We start from the raw sequence: 15,449 nt of genomic DNA on the forward strand, positions 1-15,449 counted from the left end.
CAGCATCCCCCAGCCCGCCCAGAGCCGAGGAAGGAAGGGAAGGTGCCTGCTCACCCCCCCCCCACCCCGGGACCTGGCCTGCCCCCTCCCCACCCCTGCATGGGACCCCCGGGAGGAGTGGCTCTCACCGCTCTGCACCGATTCCCGCCCCCCCCCCGGCCCCGGTGACCGCGGCCACCCCGGCCCCGCCCTCAGCATGGGGAGGGTCCCGGGGGGGCTGCCCGGGCTCTGGGGGCTGCTCCACCACGCTTGCACCACCCACTGCCCTGTCCCCATTGTCCCCATGCTGTCACCGCACGTCACCACAGTCCTGTAAATACGGCGCCCACCGCCCTCCAATGGGGGTCCTGGTGTGGGCTGAGCCCCCCCCTCCCCCCCCGCGGCCATTATAGGGGGGGAAATGGGGTGGGGGCCACAGATTTGTTATAATAATTTCTTTTGTAGAAAGCACTGATTGCCCTGTAATTGGTTTCAGAAACACACACGAGTGCTCAGAGCTGCCTGGTGTCCGTGTCTGTGGAGGGGAATGTGGGGGAAGCTGCTTTGGGGAGGAGGGGGGGGTGCTGAGTACCTCCAAACGCTCCTTTAGGGCACTGCTGCCTTCTGTCCCCATGGGAGGTGGCACCCAGGGGCTGGCAGTGCCACCCAGGGAAGGGAGAGGATGAGGAGGTGACACCGGTAACGCCGCTGCCGGTTTATTCCTGCAGCCTGGAGCTTCAGCTACAAAAAAAAAACCAAAAAAATAAACCCCAAAAGCCCAAAGGATGAGGTGCAGACAGCTCCCAGGACAGCCAGAAAAACCCAGCCCCACCCTGGCAGCAGGGAGGGAGTGGCCCCCAAACAGCCTCCAGCAGCTCCTCCGATCCGTGGGGAAACTGGGAAGGGCACTGGGAGAACAGGGGGGACAATTTGGGATAACCCCAACCCCAATCTCTGCTCGTGGGCAGTCCTGGGGTTGCACAAGGAGCTGGGAAAAAACAACAGCCAGAGCAGTCCTGGCAGCCCTGCTGGTCCTGCTGTCCCCAGAGGGGTGGCAAAGGGACCCCTCAGGCAAAGATGGTCTCCTCCCGCCGCTTCTTGGTGAGGATGGTGCCAGGCTTGTGCTGGGCATCGGGGTGGTTTGCCAGCTCTGGGGGGCACGAGGACACGGGGCTCTCCAGGATGGCCTGTTTGAGGTCGTAGAACACCGTGGAGTCCTCCTTGGTGAGGAAGGTGATGGCCACGCCGCTCTTCCCCGCTCGGCCCGTCCGCCCGATGCGGTGGATGTAATCTGGGAGATGGGAAACGAAGGGTTAAGTGTGGGCAGTGCCAGGGCTGGGCACTCCCTGCAGCATCCCCTGCACTCCCAGTGCCAGGGTTGGGCACCCCACAGACCCCTCAGTGTGGCAGCACTGGGGTTGGGCACCCCACAAGTGCCAGAACCAGGGCCAAGTACCACCCACACCACCAGTACCCAGGTTGGGCACCTACAATGCCCCCAGTACCAGGACCAGACAGCCCCTGGACTCCCAGTACCAGGGCTGGGCACCCCCTCCATCCCAAAAAACAGGGCTGGGCACCCCCCATAACCTCAGCACTGGGGCTGGGCACTCCCTCCATCACAAGAACCAGGGCTGGGCACCCCCCACACCCTCAGCACCAGGGCTGGGCATCCCCTACACCCTCAGCACTGGGGCTGGGCACTCCCTCCATCACAAGAACCAGGGCTGGGCACCTCTGCAACCCAAAAAACAGGGCTGGGCACCTCCTACACCCTCAGCACCAGGGCTGGGCATCCCCTACACCCTCAGCACTGGGGCTGGGCATCCCCCACACCCTCAGCACTGGGGCTGGGCACCTCTGCAACCCAAGAACCAGGCCTGGGCACTCCCCACACCCTCAGCGCCGGGGCTGGGCACCGCTCCATCCCAAGAACCAGGCCTGGGCACCTCTGCAACCCAAGAACCAGGCCTGGGCACCCCCCACACCCTCAGCACTGGGGCTGGGCACCCCCCACACCCTCAGCACTGGGGTTGGGCACCCCCCACACCCTCAGCACTGGGGTTGGGCATCCCCTACACCCTCAGCACCAGGGCTGGGCACCCCCCACACCCTCAGCACTGGGGCTGGGCACCCCCCACACCCTCAGCACTGGGGTTGGGCACCCCCCACACCCTCAGCACTGGGGTTGGGCATCCCCTACACCCTCAGCACCAGGGCTGGGCACCCCCCACACCCTCAGCACCAGCGATGGGCATCCCCTACACCCTCAGCACCAGTGATGGGCACCTCTGCAACCCAAGAACCAGGGCTGGGCACCCCCCACACCCTCAGCACCGGGGCTGGGCATCCCCTACACCCTCAGCACTGGGGCTGGGCATCCCCCACACCCTCAGCACCAGTGATGGGCACCTCTGCAACCCAAGAACCACGCCTGGGCACCCCCCACACCCTCAGCGTTGGTGCTGGGCATCCCCCACACCCTCAGCACCGGGGCTGGGCACCGCTCCATCCCAAGAACCAGGCCTGGGCACCTCTGCACCCCTCTTAGTGAGGGCAGTACCGGGGCCAGGCACTCCCCTGCACACCCAGCACCAGCCTCTTCAGTGTGGCAGCACCAGGGCTGAGCAACCCCCCAGAGCCCCTCAGTGTGGGCACAGCCCCCCCAGTGCCCCCCAAGCCTCACCCTCGATGTTCTTGGCCATGTCGTAGTTGACCACCATGGAGACGTCGTGGATGTCGATGCCACGTCCGGCCACGTCCGTGGCCACCAGGATGTCCTTGGCTCCAGCCTTGAGGTTGGAGAGGGCGAATTCTCTCTGCTCCTGGCCCTTGCCACCGTGCAGGGTGCAGGCATTGTACTGTGGGAATTCACAGGGGGTGAATGGGGGGCACATCCCTGGCACAGATGTATTTGATAAAAAGCCTTTGCTTATTAGGATTTTCCCTCCTGAGAAGCTGAAAGGCCTCAGGAACAAAATGGAAACATTGATTATCTGCTGCTGTGGGATGCAAAAGGTGCATCTGTGATTGGTCTCATAGAGTTGTTTCTAATTAATGGCCAATCACAGTCAATGATTATCTGCTGCTGTTCAGACCCCTCTGAACACCACCACGTTTGGTGACCCCAAGTGATGAAAAATTCCACACATCCCCACGTGGGGATGAGGGGGACAGGGCTCAGGGTGACCCCCTGTCATGGATGTATTTGATGAAAAATCCTTTCCTTAGAATTTCTCCTCCTGAGAAGCTGAAAGGCCTCAGGAACAAAATCAGCATTGATTATCTGCTGCTGGGGAGTGCAACAGGGGAATCTGTGACTGGGCTCGTGTGCTTGTTTCTAATTAATGGCCAATCACAGTCAGCTGGCTTGGACTCTCTGTCTGAGACACAAAGCTTTGTTATCATTCTTTTTCTATTCTTAGCCAGCCTTCTGATGAAATCATTTCTTCTATTCTTTTAGCATAGTTTTAATATAATATATATGATAAAATAATAAATCAAGCCTTCTGAAACATGGAGTCAGATCCTTGTCTCTTCCCTCATCCTGAGAGCCCCTCTGAACACCACCACGTTTGGTGACCCCAAGTGGTGAAAAACTCCACACATCCCCAGGTGGGGATGAGGGGGACAGGGCTCAGGGTGACCCCCTGTCATGGATAGATTTGATGAAAAATCCTTTCCTTAGAATTTCTCCTCCTGAGAAGCTGAGAGGCATCAGGAACAAAATTTAAACATTGATTATCTGCTGTGGGATGCAACAGGTGCATCTGTGATTGGTCTCACAGAGTTGTTTCTAATTAATGGCCAATCACAATCAGCTGGCTCGGACTCTGTCTGAGACACAAACCTTTGTTATCATTCCTTCTTTTTCTATTCTTAGAAATAGAAATTCTTAGGAATAGAATTCTTAGGAATAGAATTATTTCATCTTCTGATGAAATCATTTCTTCTATTCTTTTAGCATAGTTTTAATATAAGATATATGATAAAATAATAAATCAAGCCTTCTGAAACATGGAGTCAGATCCTCGTCTCTTCCCTCATCCTGAGACCCCTCTGAACACCACCACGTTTGGTGACCCCAAGTGATGAAAAACTCCACACATCCCCACGTGGGGATGAGGGGGACAAGGCTCAGGGTGACCCCTTCCCAGCCCAGCCTCACCCCCATCTTCTCCAGGGACTTGGCCAGCACATCACAGCCCTTCTTCTGGTTGACGAAGATGATGATGGGCGGGTCGAAGCCCTGCTCCAGGATGGCCAACAGCTTCTTCCTGTAAGAGCACAAAGAGGAGGAGGAGGAGACAGTCGGGCAAAAGAGATGCTGAAGGCTCAGGCCACCCCTAAATCCGTGCTCCTCACCTTTTCTCAGACTCAGACATGAGGAACACCTTCTGCTCCACCCTCTCGTGGGGTTTGCCAGCAGAGCCGATGTAAACCACGGCCGGGCGCCGCAGGTAACTGCGGGCCAGGCGCTCCACGGCCGGGGGCATGGTGGCTGTGAACATGACAGTCTGCAAGGCAAGGGCACAGGGACAGCCTGTCAGGGGGCACTGTGCCCCCAGAGAGGAAGGAATGGTCCTGGTGGGGCAGGGAACATCTCCTCAAGGAGCAGGAACATCTCCTCAAGGAGCAGGAACATCCCCAGTGAGGAAGGAATGGTCCTGGTGGGGCAGGGAACATCTCCTCAAGGAGCAGGAACATCTCCTCAAGGAGCAGGAACATCCCCAGTGAGGAAGGAATGGTCCTGGTGGGGCAGGGAACATCTCCTCAAGGAGCAGGAACATCCCCAGTGAGGAAGGAATGGTCCTGGTGGGGCAGGGAACATCTCCTCAAGGAGCAGGAACATCCCCAGTGAGGAAGGAATGGTCCTGGTGGGGCAGGGAACATCCCCAGTGAGGAAGGAATGGTCCTGGTGGGGCAGGGAACATCTCCTCAAGGAGCAGGAACATCCCCAGTGAGGAAGGAATGGTCCTGGTGGGGCAGGGAACATCTCCTCAAGGAGCAGGAACATCTCCTCAAGGAGCAGGAACATCCCCAGTGAGGAAGGAATGGTCCTGGTGGGGCAGGGAACATCCCCAGTGAGGAAGGAATGGTCCTGGTGGGGCAGGGAACATCTCCTCAAGGAGCAGGAACATCTCCTCAAGGAGCAGGAACATCCCCAGTGAGGAAGGAATGGTCCTGGTGGGGCAGGGAACATCTCCTCAAGGAGCAGGAACATCCCCAGTGAGGAAGGAATGGTGCTGGTGGGGCAGGGAACATCTCCTCAAGGAGCAGGAACATCCCCAGTGAGGAAGGAATGGTCCTGGTGGGGCAGGGAACATCTCCTCAAGGAGCAGGAACATCCCCAGTGAGGAAGGAATGGTGCTGGTGGGGCAGGGAACATCTCCTCAAGGAGCAGGAACATCTCCTCAAGGAGCAGGAACATCCCCAGTGAGGAAGGAATGGTGCTGGTGGGGCAGGGAACATCTCCTCAAGAAGCAGGAACATCCCCAGTGAGGAAGGAATGGTGCTGGTGGGGCAGGGAACATCTCCTCAAGGAGCAGGAACATCCCCAGTGAGGAAGGAATGATCCTGGTGGGGCAGGGAACATCTCCTCAAGAAGCAGGAACATCCCCAGTGAGGAAGGAATGGTCCTGGTGGGGCAGGGAACATCTCCTCAAGGAGCAGGAACATCCCCCAGTGAAGCAGGAATGACCCCAGAGGGGCAGGATTGTCCCTCATGGAGCAGAACTGACCCCACAGGGAAAAAATGTCCCCTTGTAGTGCAGGAATGTCCCCCATGGAGCAGAACTGTCCCCACAGGGAAAAAATGTCCCCTTGTAGTGCAGGAATGTCCCCTCATGGGGCAGAAACATCCACTGTGGGGCAGGAATGTGCTCCCATGGAGCAGGAACATCCCCCATGGAGCAGGAATGATCCCAGTGGAGCAGGATTGTCCCTTATGGAGCAGAACTGTCCCCACAGGGCAAAAAGGTCCCCTTGTGGGGCAGGAATGTCCCCTCATGGGGCAGAAACATCCACTGTGAGGCAAGAACATTCCTCCACAGAGCAGAAACATGACTCCCATCCCCTCAACCCCTTCCCCAAACCCCCAAATTCTCCCTCCCACCCACCACAGGAACCCTCCTAGACCCCCTTTACCCACCACCCACCTGTCTGTACTTGTGCTTCCCGGACTCAAAATTGGCCAACATCTTCTCGGGGTCCTCAGCCTCGTCGGTGTCAGGTTTCTGGTTGGTGACAGGCATGTGCTCCAGGATCTTCTGCACGTCAGGCTCGAAGCCCATGTCGATCATGCGGTCGGCCTCGTCCAGCACCACGTAGGTGCAGCGGCTCAGCACCAGGTACCGGTTCTCCAGCACGTCAATGAGCCGGCCCGGGGTGGCAATGACAATCTGGGGGGACAGGAGGGTTGGTGGGAGAAGCTCAAAGCTCAGATGACCACCCCCTGAGACACCTCAACTTGTCAGGAAGTTCCTCTGGTTGCCCTAGAAGCAGAGAGCTTCCAGGTCGAAGAAGATCTTGGCTCTGTGTGTCTGTGACAAGGAAGGTGATTCCATGGAGCAGGAACATCCCTCAATGAAGCAGGAATGAACCCACAAAGACACCTCTGTGTGTCTTTAACTCTGTGTTTTCCATGGGTTAAAAAAGTTGTTTTTAACAATTTTGTTTTTTTAAAAACAATTTTGAAAAGTAAACTGGGAGTAGGAGAGGGATTAGGATTATTTTCCTGTCATTTTAGCTCCATTAATTATCCCATCATAAAGGCAAACAAGCACCCATGGAAACAATTATCAACTTTGTGTGAGGAGTTACAAACTACAAGAGTTTGAATAGAATGGTAGTGAATTTCTCACAGGTTGAAAATGTTGAATTTTGGGGTTTTTAGAATGGGGGTTCAGGAGGCAAGATGGAGGCTTGTCCAGTCTTTCTCCTTCTTCTTGGCCTCCATCTTCTGCTGTGATGGTGGCACTTTTGGGTTGGTTTAGAGTAGAGACAAACTGTCTAACACAGGTGATAGGATTGGAAAATTATAGTAAATAATGGCTTTAGTATAAAAAGATAACACCACCCCAAGGTGTTGTGTGCCATTGTTCCAGATTGCAAGGCAAGATGTGTTCTATTACCATCTGTGTGGCAGCTGTCTTTTGTCAATGGGCAGTTTCTCCTTATCTCTTCCACAATCACTCCTCCCTCTGGGGGGACATCTGCTGATAACAGCTATTGAATGTCACTGCATGGCTGATAAGAACTGCAGCATCTCATTGGGAGATGTGAGCCCAGAGGGAGGAGCCAAACATTCCTGCCTGGATACAATCTGAGATTTCAAACATTCCTACCTGGATACAATCTGAGATTTCAAACATTCCTACCTGGACACAGTCTGAGATTTCAAACATTCCTACCTGGACACAGTCTGAGATTTCAAACATTCCTACCTGGATACAATCTGGGATTTCAAACATTCCTACCCGGATACAATCTGGGATTTCAAACATTCCTGCCTGGATACAATCTGAGATTTCAAACATTCCTACCCGGATACAATCTGGGATTTCAAACATTCCTACCTGGATACAATCTGAGCTTTCAAACATTCCTACATGGATACAATCTGAGCTTTCAAACATTCCTACCTGGATACAATCTGAGATTTCAAACATTCCTACCTGGATACAATCTGAGATTTCAAACATTCCTACCCGCATATAATCTGGAGGTTCTGGAATACCAGCACTGCTTCTCCACTGGATTTCCCAGAGGAGCAGCAGCTGCCTCTTCTTCCCCATTCTTCTTCTTCCATTCAGAGGAAGACTCCACCCTTTCCTACAGGATCCCTGCTCCAGCAGAACCACCCCTGACACTGCAGGAGGGCTGAGCCACAATTCCAACTGGACTGATACCAACATCCTGACCCACAGGGTGCCAGGTTGGGTTCTGACTCTCAGTGTTGTTCCAGTGTACTGCATTGTTTATTTCATCCTTTTATTTTCTTCCCTATTAAAGAACTGTTATTCCCTGCTCCCATATTTTTTGCCTGAGAGCCCCTTAATTTAAAATTTGTAGTAATTCAGAAGGAGGAGGTTTACATTTTCCATTTCAGAGGTGGCTCCTGCCTTCCTTAGCACACACCTGTCTTTCCAAACCAATAAAAACTGTTATTCCTGCTCCCCTATTTTTTGCCTGAGAGCCTCCTAATTTCAAATTTATAGCAATTTGGAGGGGTGGGAGGTTTACATTCTCCATTTCAGGGGAGGCTCCTGCCTTCCTTAGCACACACCTGTCTTTCCAAACCAATAAAAACTGTTATTCCTGCTCCCGTATTTTTTGCCTGAGAGTCCTTAATTTCAAATTTACAACAATTCAGAGGGGAGGGAGTTTACGTTTTCCATTCCAGGGCAGGCTCCTGCCTTCCTTAGCATACACCTGTCTTTCCAAACCAAGCCAGCCATGAACCGACGTGCTGGACAGATCTCAGCAGGTCGGAGAAAGAATGTTAAAGATCACAAAAAATAAACAACTTTGAAAAGGAAAGCCAAGGAACCCTGGCTTCTTCTTCTTCACTCTCAGGGTTGGGAAAAAGAGATTTTCCAACACCTGGGGGTCATCTCAACACCAGAGACCCCTGAGCACTGACCTCGCAGCCCATGCGGAGCCGGAAGCCCTGGTCCTCGCGGGAGATGCCGCCGATCACGGCCACGGTGCGGATGCCCAGGGGTTTCCCAAATTTGATGGTTTCCTCCTCAATCTGCTGGGCCAGCTCACGGGTGGGGGCCAGGATGATGGCGTAGGGTCCCTGGTCTGATTCCTCGATGCTGCAGGATGGCAGGAGATGGTTGTGTCACTCACAGTGCCACGTGTGTGCCCTCCAGTGTCGCCCCATGCCATCCACCATGTCACCCTGTAACCGCGCCTCAATCCCCTGACAGTGTCACCCTGTCACCCCATCCTGTCACCTCCACAGTCCTGACCCCTCTGCAGTGTCACCCTGTCACCTCCACAGTGCCACCCTGTCCTGACCCCTCTGCAGTGTCACCCCACTATGTCACACTGTAACCCTGCCTCAATCCTCTGACAGTGTCACCCTGTCACCCCATCCTGTCACCTCCACCGTGTCATCCCATCCTGACACCTGTGCAGTGTCCCTTTGCCACTCTCCCATCCCACAGGCAGTGTCACCCTGTCAGTCCCCCGGGGCAGTGCCCCCCTGCCACTCCCCCTGTCCCACGGGCAGTGTCCCCCTGCCACTCCCCCTGTCCCACGGGCAGTGTCACCCTGTCCCACAGGCAGTGTCCCCCTGCCACTCTCCCTGTCCCACAGACAGTGTCCCCCTGCCACTCCCCCTGTCCCACAGGCAGTGTCCCCCTTCTCCTCCTCCCCCTGTCCCATAGGCAGTGTCCCCTTGCCACTCCTCCTGTCCCACGGGCAGTGTCCCCCAGTCCCACAGGCAGTGTCCCTGTCCCTGCCACTCCCCTCCATCCCAGGGGCAGTGTCCCTGTCCCCACCGGTCGATTTTGGGCAGGGTGGTGATCCACACGAGCAGGGGGATCAGGAACGCTGCCGTTTTGCCGCTGCCGGTCTCGGCCACGCCGATGATGTCGCGGTTCTGCAGCCCGATGGGGATGGCCTGGCGCTGGATCGGGGTCGGCTCCTGCCGGGGGGGAGCAGGTTGGGAGCAGAACTTCCCCTGTTCCCCCTCTCCAAACCCCCCTGCCCGCCCCTTTTTCCCCCTCCCTCCCTCCCCAGCTCCCCCTCACCTTGTATCCACACTTGTCAATGACCTCCAGGATGTGGGGGGGCAGGGAGGAGTCCTTCCAGGAGCGGATGGGATTTGGGATCTTGCCCCCCTTGGTGGTGATGCTGTAATCCTCACGGAAGATGCGCCAGTCCCTGTCTGTCATCTCATCCAGCTTCTTCTGGGACCAGTGCCGGTCATCCCAGCGCTGCTTGGCCTCCTTCTTGCGCAGCTTCCGCAGCCGCGCCCTGCCCGGGGAGGGAAGGGGTGGGGAGAGGGAAAAGGGGATGGGGGAAAGGGAGAGGGAAAGGGGAGAGGGGAAAGAGAATGAGGGAAAGGGATGAGGAAAAGGGAATGGGGAAAGGGAGAGGAAAAGGGAAATGAGAGAAAAGGGAATGGGGGAAAGGGATGAGGAAAAGGGGAATGGGGAAAGGGAGAGGGATGGGGAAAAGGGGAATGGGGAAAGGGAGAGGGGAAAGGGGAAAGGGAGGAGGGATGGGGAAAAGGTGAGAGGGAAAGGGGAATGAGGGGAAAAGGAAATGGGGAAAGGGGAGAGGGAAAAGGGAAAGGGGGAAAGAGAGAGGGAAAAGGGAATGGGGAAAGGGAGAGGGATGGGGAAAAGGGAGAGGGAAAGGGGAGAGGGGAAAGAGAATGAGGGAAAGGGATGAGGAAAAGGGAATGGGGAAAGGGAGAGGGAAAGGGGAGAGGGAAAAGAGAATGAGGGAAAGGGATGAGGAAAAGGGAATGGGGAAAGGGAAATGAGAGAAAAGGGAATGGGGGAAAGGGATGAGGAAAAGGGAGAGGGATGGGGAAAAGGGGATGGGGAAAGGGAGAGGGATGGGGAAAAGGGGATAGGGAAAGGGGGATGGGGAAAGGGAGAGGGATGGGGAAAAGGGAATGGGGGAAAGGGAGAGGGGAAAGGGGAGAGGGAAAAAGGGAATGGGGGAAAGGGAGAAGGGAAAGGGGAATGGGGGAAAGGGATGAGGGATGGGGAAAAGGTGAGAGGGAAAGGGGAATGAGGGGAAAAGGAAATGGGGAAAGGGGAGAGGGGAAAGGGGGAAAGGGAGAGGGAAAAGGGAATGGGGGAAAGGGATGAGAGATGGGGAAAGGGGAATGGGCAAAAGGGGAGAGGGAAAAGGGAATGAGGGAAAGGGATGGGAAAAGGGAGAGGGATGGGGAAAGGGAGATGGGGAAAGGGAGATGGGGAAAGGGAGATGGGGAAAGGGAGATGGGGAAAGGGAGATGGGGAAAGGGAGATGGGGAAAGGGAGATGGGGAAAGGGAGATGGGGAAAGGGAGATGGGGAAAGGGAGATGGGGAAAGGGAGATGGGGAAAGGGAGATGGGGAAAGGGAGATGGGGAAAGGGAGATGGGGGAAAGGGATGAGGGAAAGGGAGAGAGATGGGGAAAGGGGGATAGGGATAGGGAAAGGGAGAGGGATGGGGAAAAGGGAATGGGGGAAAGGGAAAGGGAGAGGGAAAAGGGATGGGGAAAAGGCGAGAGGGAAAGGCGAATGAGGAAAAAGGGAACGGGAAAGGAGAATGGGGAAAAGGGGATAGGGAAAGGGATGGAGAAAGGGAGAGGAATGGGGAAAGGGAAAAGGGAATGGGGGAGAGGGAAAAGGGAATGGGGGAGAGGGATGAGGGATGGGGAAAAGGGAATGAGGGAAAGGAATGAGGAAAAGGGAGAGGGATGGGGAAAAGGGAATGGGGGATGGGAGAGGGAAAGGGGAGAGGAAAAGGGGAATGGGAAAAAGGGAGAGGGAAAGGGAGATGGAGAAAAGGGGGAGTGAAATGGGAATGGGGAAAAGGGAATGGGGAAAGGGGGATGAGGGAAAAGGGAATGGGGAAAGTGAGATAGGAAAAGGAGAATAAAGGAAAAGGAAATGGGTGAGGAAAGTGTGATAGGAGAAATGGAGATGAGGACAGGCAGATGAGGGAGGGGGATGAAGGAAGGGAATGAGGGCAGGGCAAGGAAAAGAAAAACAAAAGAGAGTGAGGAAGGGGAAGGAGAAAGTGGGTAAGGCTCACCCTGTGCCTCTAGAACTCTTCTGCCAATTACCTGCAGGACCTGCTGCAGCCCAGCTCCACATCCCAACCAAGCTAAGCCAGCCATGACCCCACACACCCCTCAGCACCCTCCCAGCTTCCCCAAAACCTCACTCCTCCTGCTCCTTCTCCTCCAGCGTCCTCCTCTTCTCCATCAGGTCCCCGTAGAAGCGCGACTGCTCCCGTTTCTGCTGCTTCAGGTCGATGCCGGCGATGAAGCCACGGCCCAGCAGCTGCACCTGGTGCCTCTCCTTGTAGCTGGAGCAGAGTGGGAGCATCAGGAGCAGGCCTTGCACCCCACAGGGACACCCCCAGCCCTCGGGGCACCCCAGCACTCACAGGGGGTTGTAGTCAATGGAGGTGTCCTCCGATGCATCCCACTCGAACACAAACTTGCGGTCGTTGAGGTGCCGCGTGCGCCGCCGCTTCTTCACCCCGCCCAGGTACCGCTCCTGCAGGACCCCAGGCTCAGTGGGACCCCCCATCTTCCCCCCAGCCCCCCCCAGAGCAGCCCCCATCCCCACCTTGATGGCGTGGAGCTCTTTGCTCTTGTCCTTCTCCTCCCGGATCTTCTGCCTGCCCTCCTCGTCCTCAGTGCCGTTGGTTTCCCGCTCCATGCGCTCGCGGCGCTCCCGGCGCTCGCGCTCCTGGGGGTCTTCTGGGGAGCAGGGGAAGGGGCTCAGAGCCAGCACCCACCCCCAGGGCTGGGTGAAGGGCTCCAGGGATGAGTCCTTACCCAGCATCTTCCTGCCCATCTCCTGGAATTGTTTCCTCTTCTTCCTCTCCTCCTCCAGCAGCCGCTGCCGCTCCTCCACCTCCTGCTGCCGCCGCCGCAGGGCCTCGGCCTCCCTCTCTGCCTTGGACAGGAACTTGGGCTGGGATGGGAGAGAGGAAATGTCACACTGGGCCTGCCTGCCACCCCCTGGGCTGCTGGGGGTCCCCTCAGCCTTCTCTGATCCTTCCTGGGGCCCCCAGGCCTCCCCTTTCCCTCCTGTCCCTCTCTGGATCCCTCAGACCTCTCCACTCCCTGCAGAGCTCTCTCTGCTCCACCCCTGTGTCCCCTCCCTCCCCTCTGTGCCCCTCACCTTTCCCTCTTCCCTCCCAAGGTCCTTCTGCTCCCTCCTGGGGGTCCACCAGGCCTCCCCTGTCTCCACAGCCCCCCCATGTGCCCTCCCAAGTCCCCCAGCCCTCCCTGCTCCATCCCACGATCCCTCCCGGTGTCCCCTGGCACTCCCTGCTTCCTTCTGGGCTCCCTCTGCATCCCCAAGTTTCTCAGCCTTCCCTGTCCCCTCCTGGGGTCCCCCACAAACATCCAGCAGAGGGAAGAGGCTCCTGTTCCTTCTCCCACCTTGGCTTCTGCCTCCTCTTCTGCCTTCTTCTTTGCCAGCAGCTCCTCCAAGGACAGCGGCTGTGCCTGCAAATGAGGTCAGATGTCAGCACCACTCCTGGGGACCTGCATCCCTTGGAATCACTCCTCAGGGACCTGGATCCCCCTGGAACCACTCCTGGGGACCTTAATCCTTTGGAATCACTCCCCAGGTACCTGGACCCCCCTGGAGCCACTCCCCAGGGACCTGGAGCCACACCCCAGGGATCTAGATCCCCCTGGAACCACTCGTGGGGACCTGAATCCCCTGGATCCCCTCCCCAGGGACCTGAATCCCCCTGGAGCCACTCCTGGGATCCTGAATCCCTTTGGAATCACTCCTGGGGACCTGGATCCCCCTGCAACCACTCTTGGGGACCTGGATCCCCCTGCAACCACTCTTGGGGATCTGGATCCCTTGGAATCACTCCTGGGGACCTGGATCCCCCTGCAACCACTCCCCAGCGACCTGGATCCCTTGGAATCACTCCTGGGGACTTGAATCCCCTGGAACTACTCCCCAAGGATCTGGAGCCCCTTCCATCCAAGCCCCATCCGCCCCCTCCTCACCTTCTCCTTCTTCAGGGCATTTTCCTCCTCTTCCTCTGCTTTCCGTGCCTCCCGATCCTTCCGAGACTTGGAGTCCTTCCCCCTGCCCGGGGACAAACTTCCAAGGGAAACAGCACCAGGAATAAGACACCAAGCACAGCCCTGGGGGGATCCCAAACCTCCAGGGGATTTAGGGGAGAGCAGGAACTCCTCCAAAGAAGTGACAGGACCCACCTGGACCGCTTACGGTCCTTGTCCCTCCGGTGCCCATCCTTGTCCCTGTCCCGCTCCTTCTTGCTGCGCTCCCGGTCCCGCTCCTTGTGCCGCCGGTCCCTGTGGGACAGGGGGGTCACAGCCCCACAGGGGGGTCACAGCATGGCCCCACAGCCCTCACCCACCCTCTGCAGTGGTTTTGGTTTGTCAGCTTGAGATTTGGATGGTTTTGAGATTTCCTGTGGTGGGCTCAATGCTGCCCAATCCCCAGGGCACTCAATTCCTGCTGTGGGGCAGGGTGAGGAAAAAGGCAGAGCAGGCTCAAAATTTTAAAAAGGAGCCTCTTTAAATCCTCTTTAAAACAAATAAATACAGTTAATAAGTTTTTCTTTATATCCTCTTTAAAATAGATAAACACTGTTAATAATTTTTCTTTATATCCTTTAAAAGAGGGTATAAAGAAAAACTTAGTAACTAAAATAAAGAGTATTAAGAATCATAACAAAATCTTTACAATATTTCTTCTCCTCTCACAACTTTTTATTTGCCACTGACAAAGCCATCAAAGCTCTTCCAAACCACAGGGATAAATTTGAGATTTGGTTATTTTGAGATTTCCTGGCCAATGCAGCAGTGAGTGTGGTGGGCTCAGTGCTGCCCAATCCCCAGGGCACTCAATTCCTGCTGTGGGGCAGGGTGAGGAAAAAGGCAGAGCAGGCTCAAAATTTTAAAAAGGAGCCTCTTTATATCCTCTTTAAAATAAATAAATACTGTTAATAAATTGTTCTTTATAATAAATAAATACTGCTAATAATTTTTTCTTTACACTCTCTTTAAAATAAATAAATACTGTTAATAAATGTTTCTTTATACCCTCTTTAAAGCAAATGAATACTGTTAACAATTTTTATACCCTTTTAAAAGAGTATAAAGAAAAATATATTAACAGTAATATATTTATTAATATAATAATTTTATACTATATATCATTATATTTATTAATATAAGGATATACATTTATGAGTTATCAATACAAAACCTTCACAACACTTCTCCTCCCCTCACAACTTTTTATTTCCCACCGACAAATCCATCAAAGCTCTTCCCAAATCACAGCTGCCTCACCTCTCTGTGGACTTGGAGCGGGACCGCGATCGGGAGCGGCTCCTCCGGCGCTCCCGGGATCGGTGGCGCTTCCGTTCCTTGGCCGGGGGGGAGCCCTTGCGCTCCCGGTCCCGTTCCCGGTCCCGTTCCGGGGAGCGGGAACGTTTCCTCTCCTCCTTCACCGGGGATGCGTCCCGATCCTTCTTGTCTGCCACTTCTCCGGCCATCTGCGGGGAGGGAAACACCGGGAGGGTCAGAGGGGAGACCGGGAGGGAAATTGGGGTGCAGGGAGGGAGAGGGAGGGGTTGTGAGGGAAGAGAGGGACCCCAAGAAGGAGTGGGGAGGGCTGAGAGAGCACCAGGAGGGAATGGGGAGATGTCAAAGGAGCCGGGGAGGGAAAAACGCCAAAAAGAAGCAGAGAGAGCTGGGGGACACCGAGCTGAGGGAAA

At 55.7% G+C, this 15,449-nt stretch overlaps 1 protein-coding gene across 2 annotated transcripts; it reads right to left on the bottom strand.

Moving 5' to 3' along the window:
* Window positions 1-679: 679 nt before the first annotated feature.
* On the bottom strand, window positions 680-15,227 carry LOC134431172 (probable ATP-dependent RNA helicase DDX23). Of its 2 annotated transcripts, none has more exons than XM_063179158.1 (16): window positions 15,022-15,227; window positions 13,918-14,016; window positions 13,705-13,801; window positions 13,117-13,182; window positions 12,505-12,643; window positions 12,293-12,423; window positions 12,108-12,220; window positions 11,883-12,026; window positions 9,744-9,969; window positions 9,492-9,637; window positions 8,624-8,801; window positions 6,138-6,380; window positions 4,345-4,496; window positions 4,148-4,256; window positions 2,666-2,840; window positions 680-1,270 (listed from the first exon to the last, which is right to left on the bottom strand). In XM_063179158.1, the coding sequence occupies exons 1-16, from the start codon at window positions 15,225-15,227 to the stop codon at window positions 1,047-1,049; spliced, it is 2,448 nt and encodes an 815-aa protein (XP_063035228.1). In that variant the 3' UTR covers window positions 680-1,046. The 2 variants fall into 2 exon arrangements, with proteins under 2 accessions (XP_063035228.1, XP_063035227.1); XM_063179157.1 differs by having other exon boundaries at window positions 12,293-12,426.
* Window positions 15,228-15,449: the final 222 nt, after the last annotated feature.

Source organism: Melospiza melodia, chromosome 31, assembly GCF_035770615.1.
Source record: "Melospiza melodia melodia isolate bMelMel2 chromosome 31, bMelMel2.pri, whole genome shotgun sequence".
In the NCBI taxonomy this organism is placed as follows: domain Eukaryota; kingdom Metazoa; phylum Chordata; class Aves; order Passeriformes; family Passerellidae; genus Melospiza; species Melospiza melodia.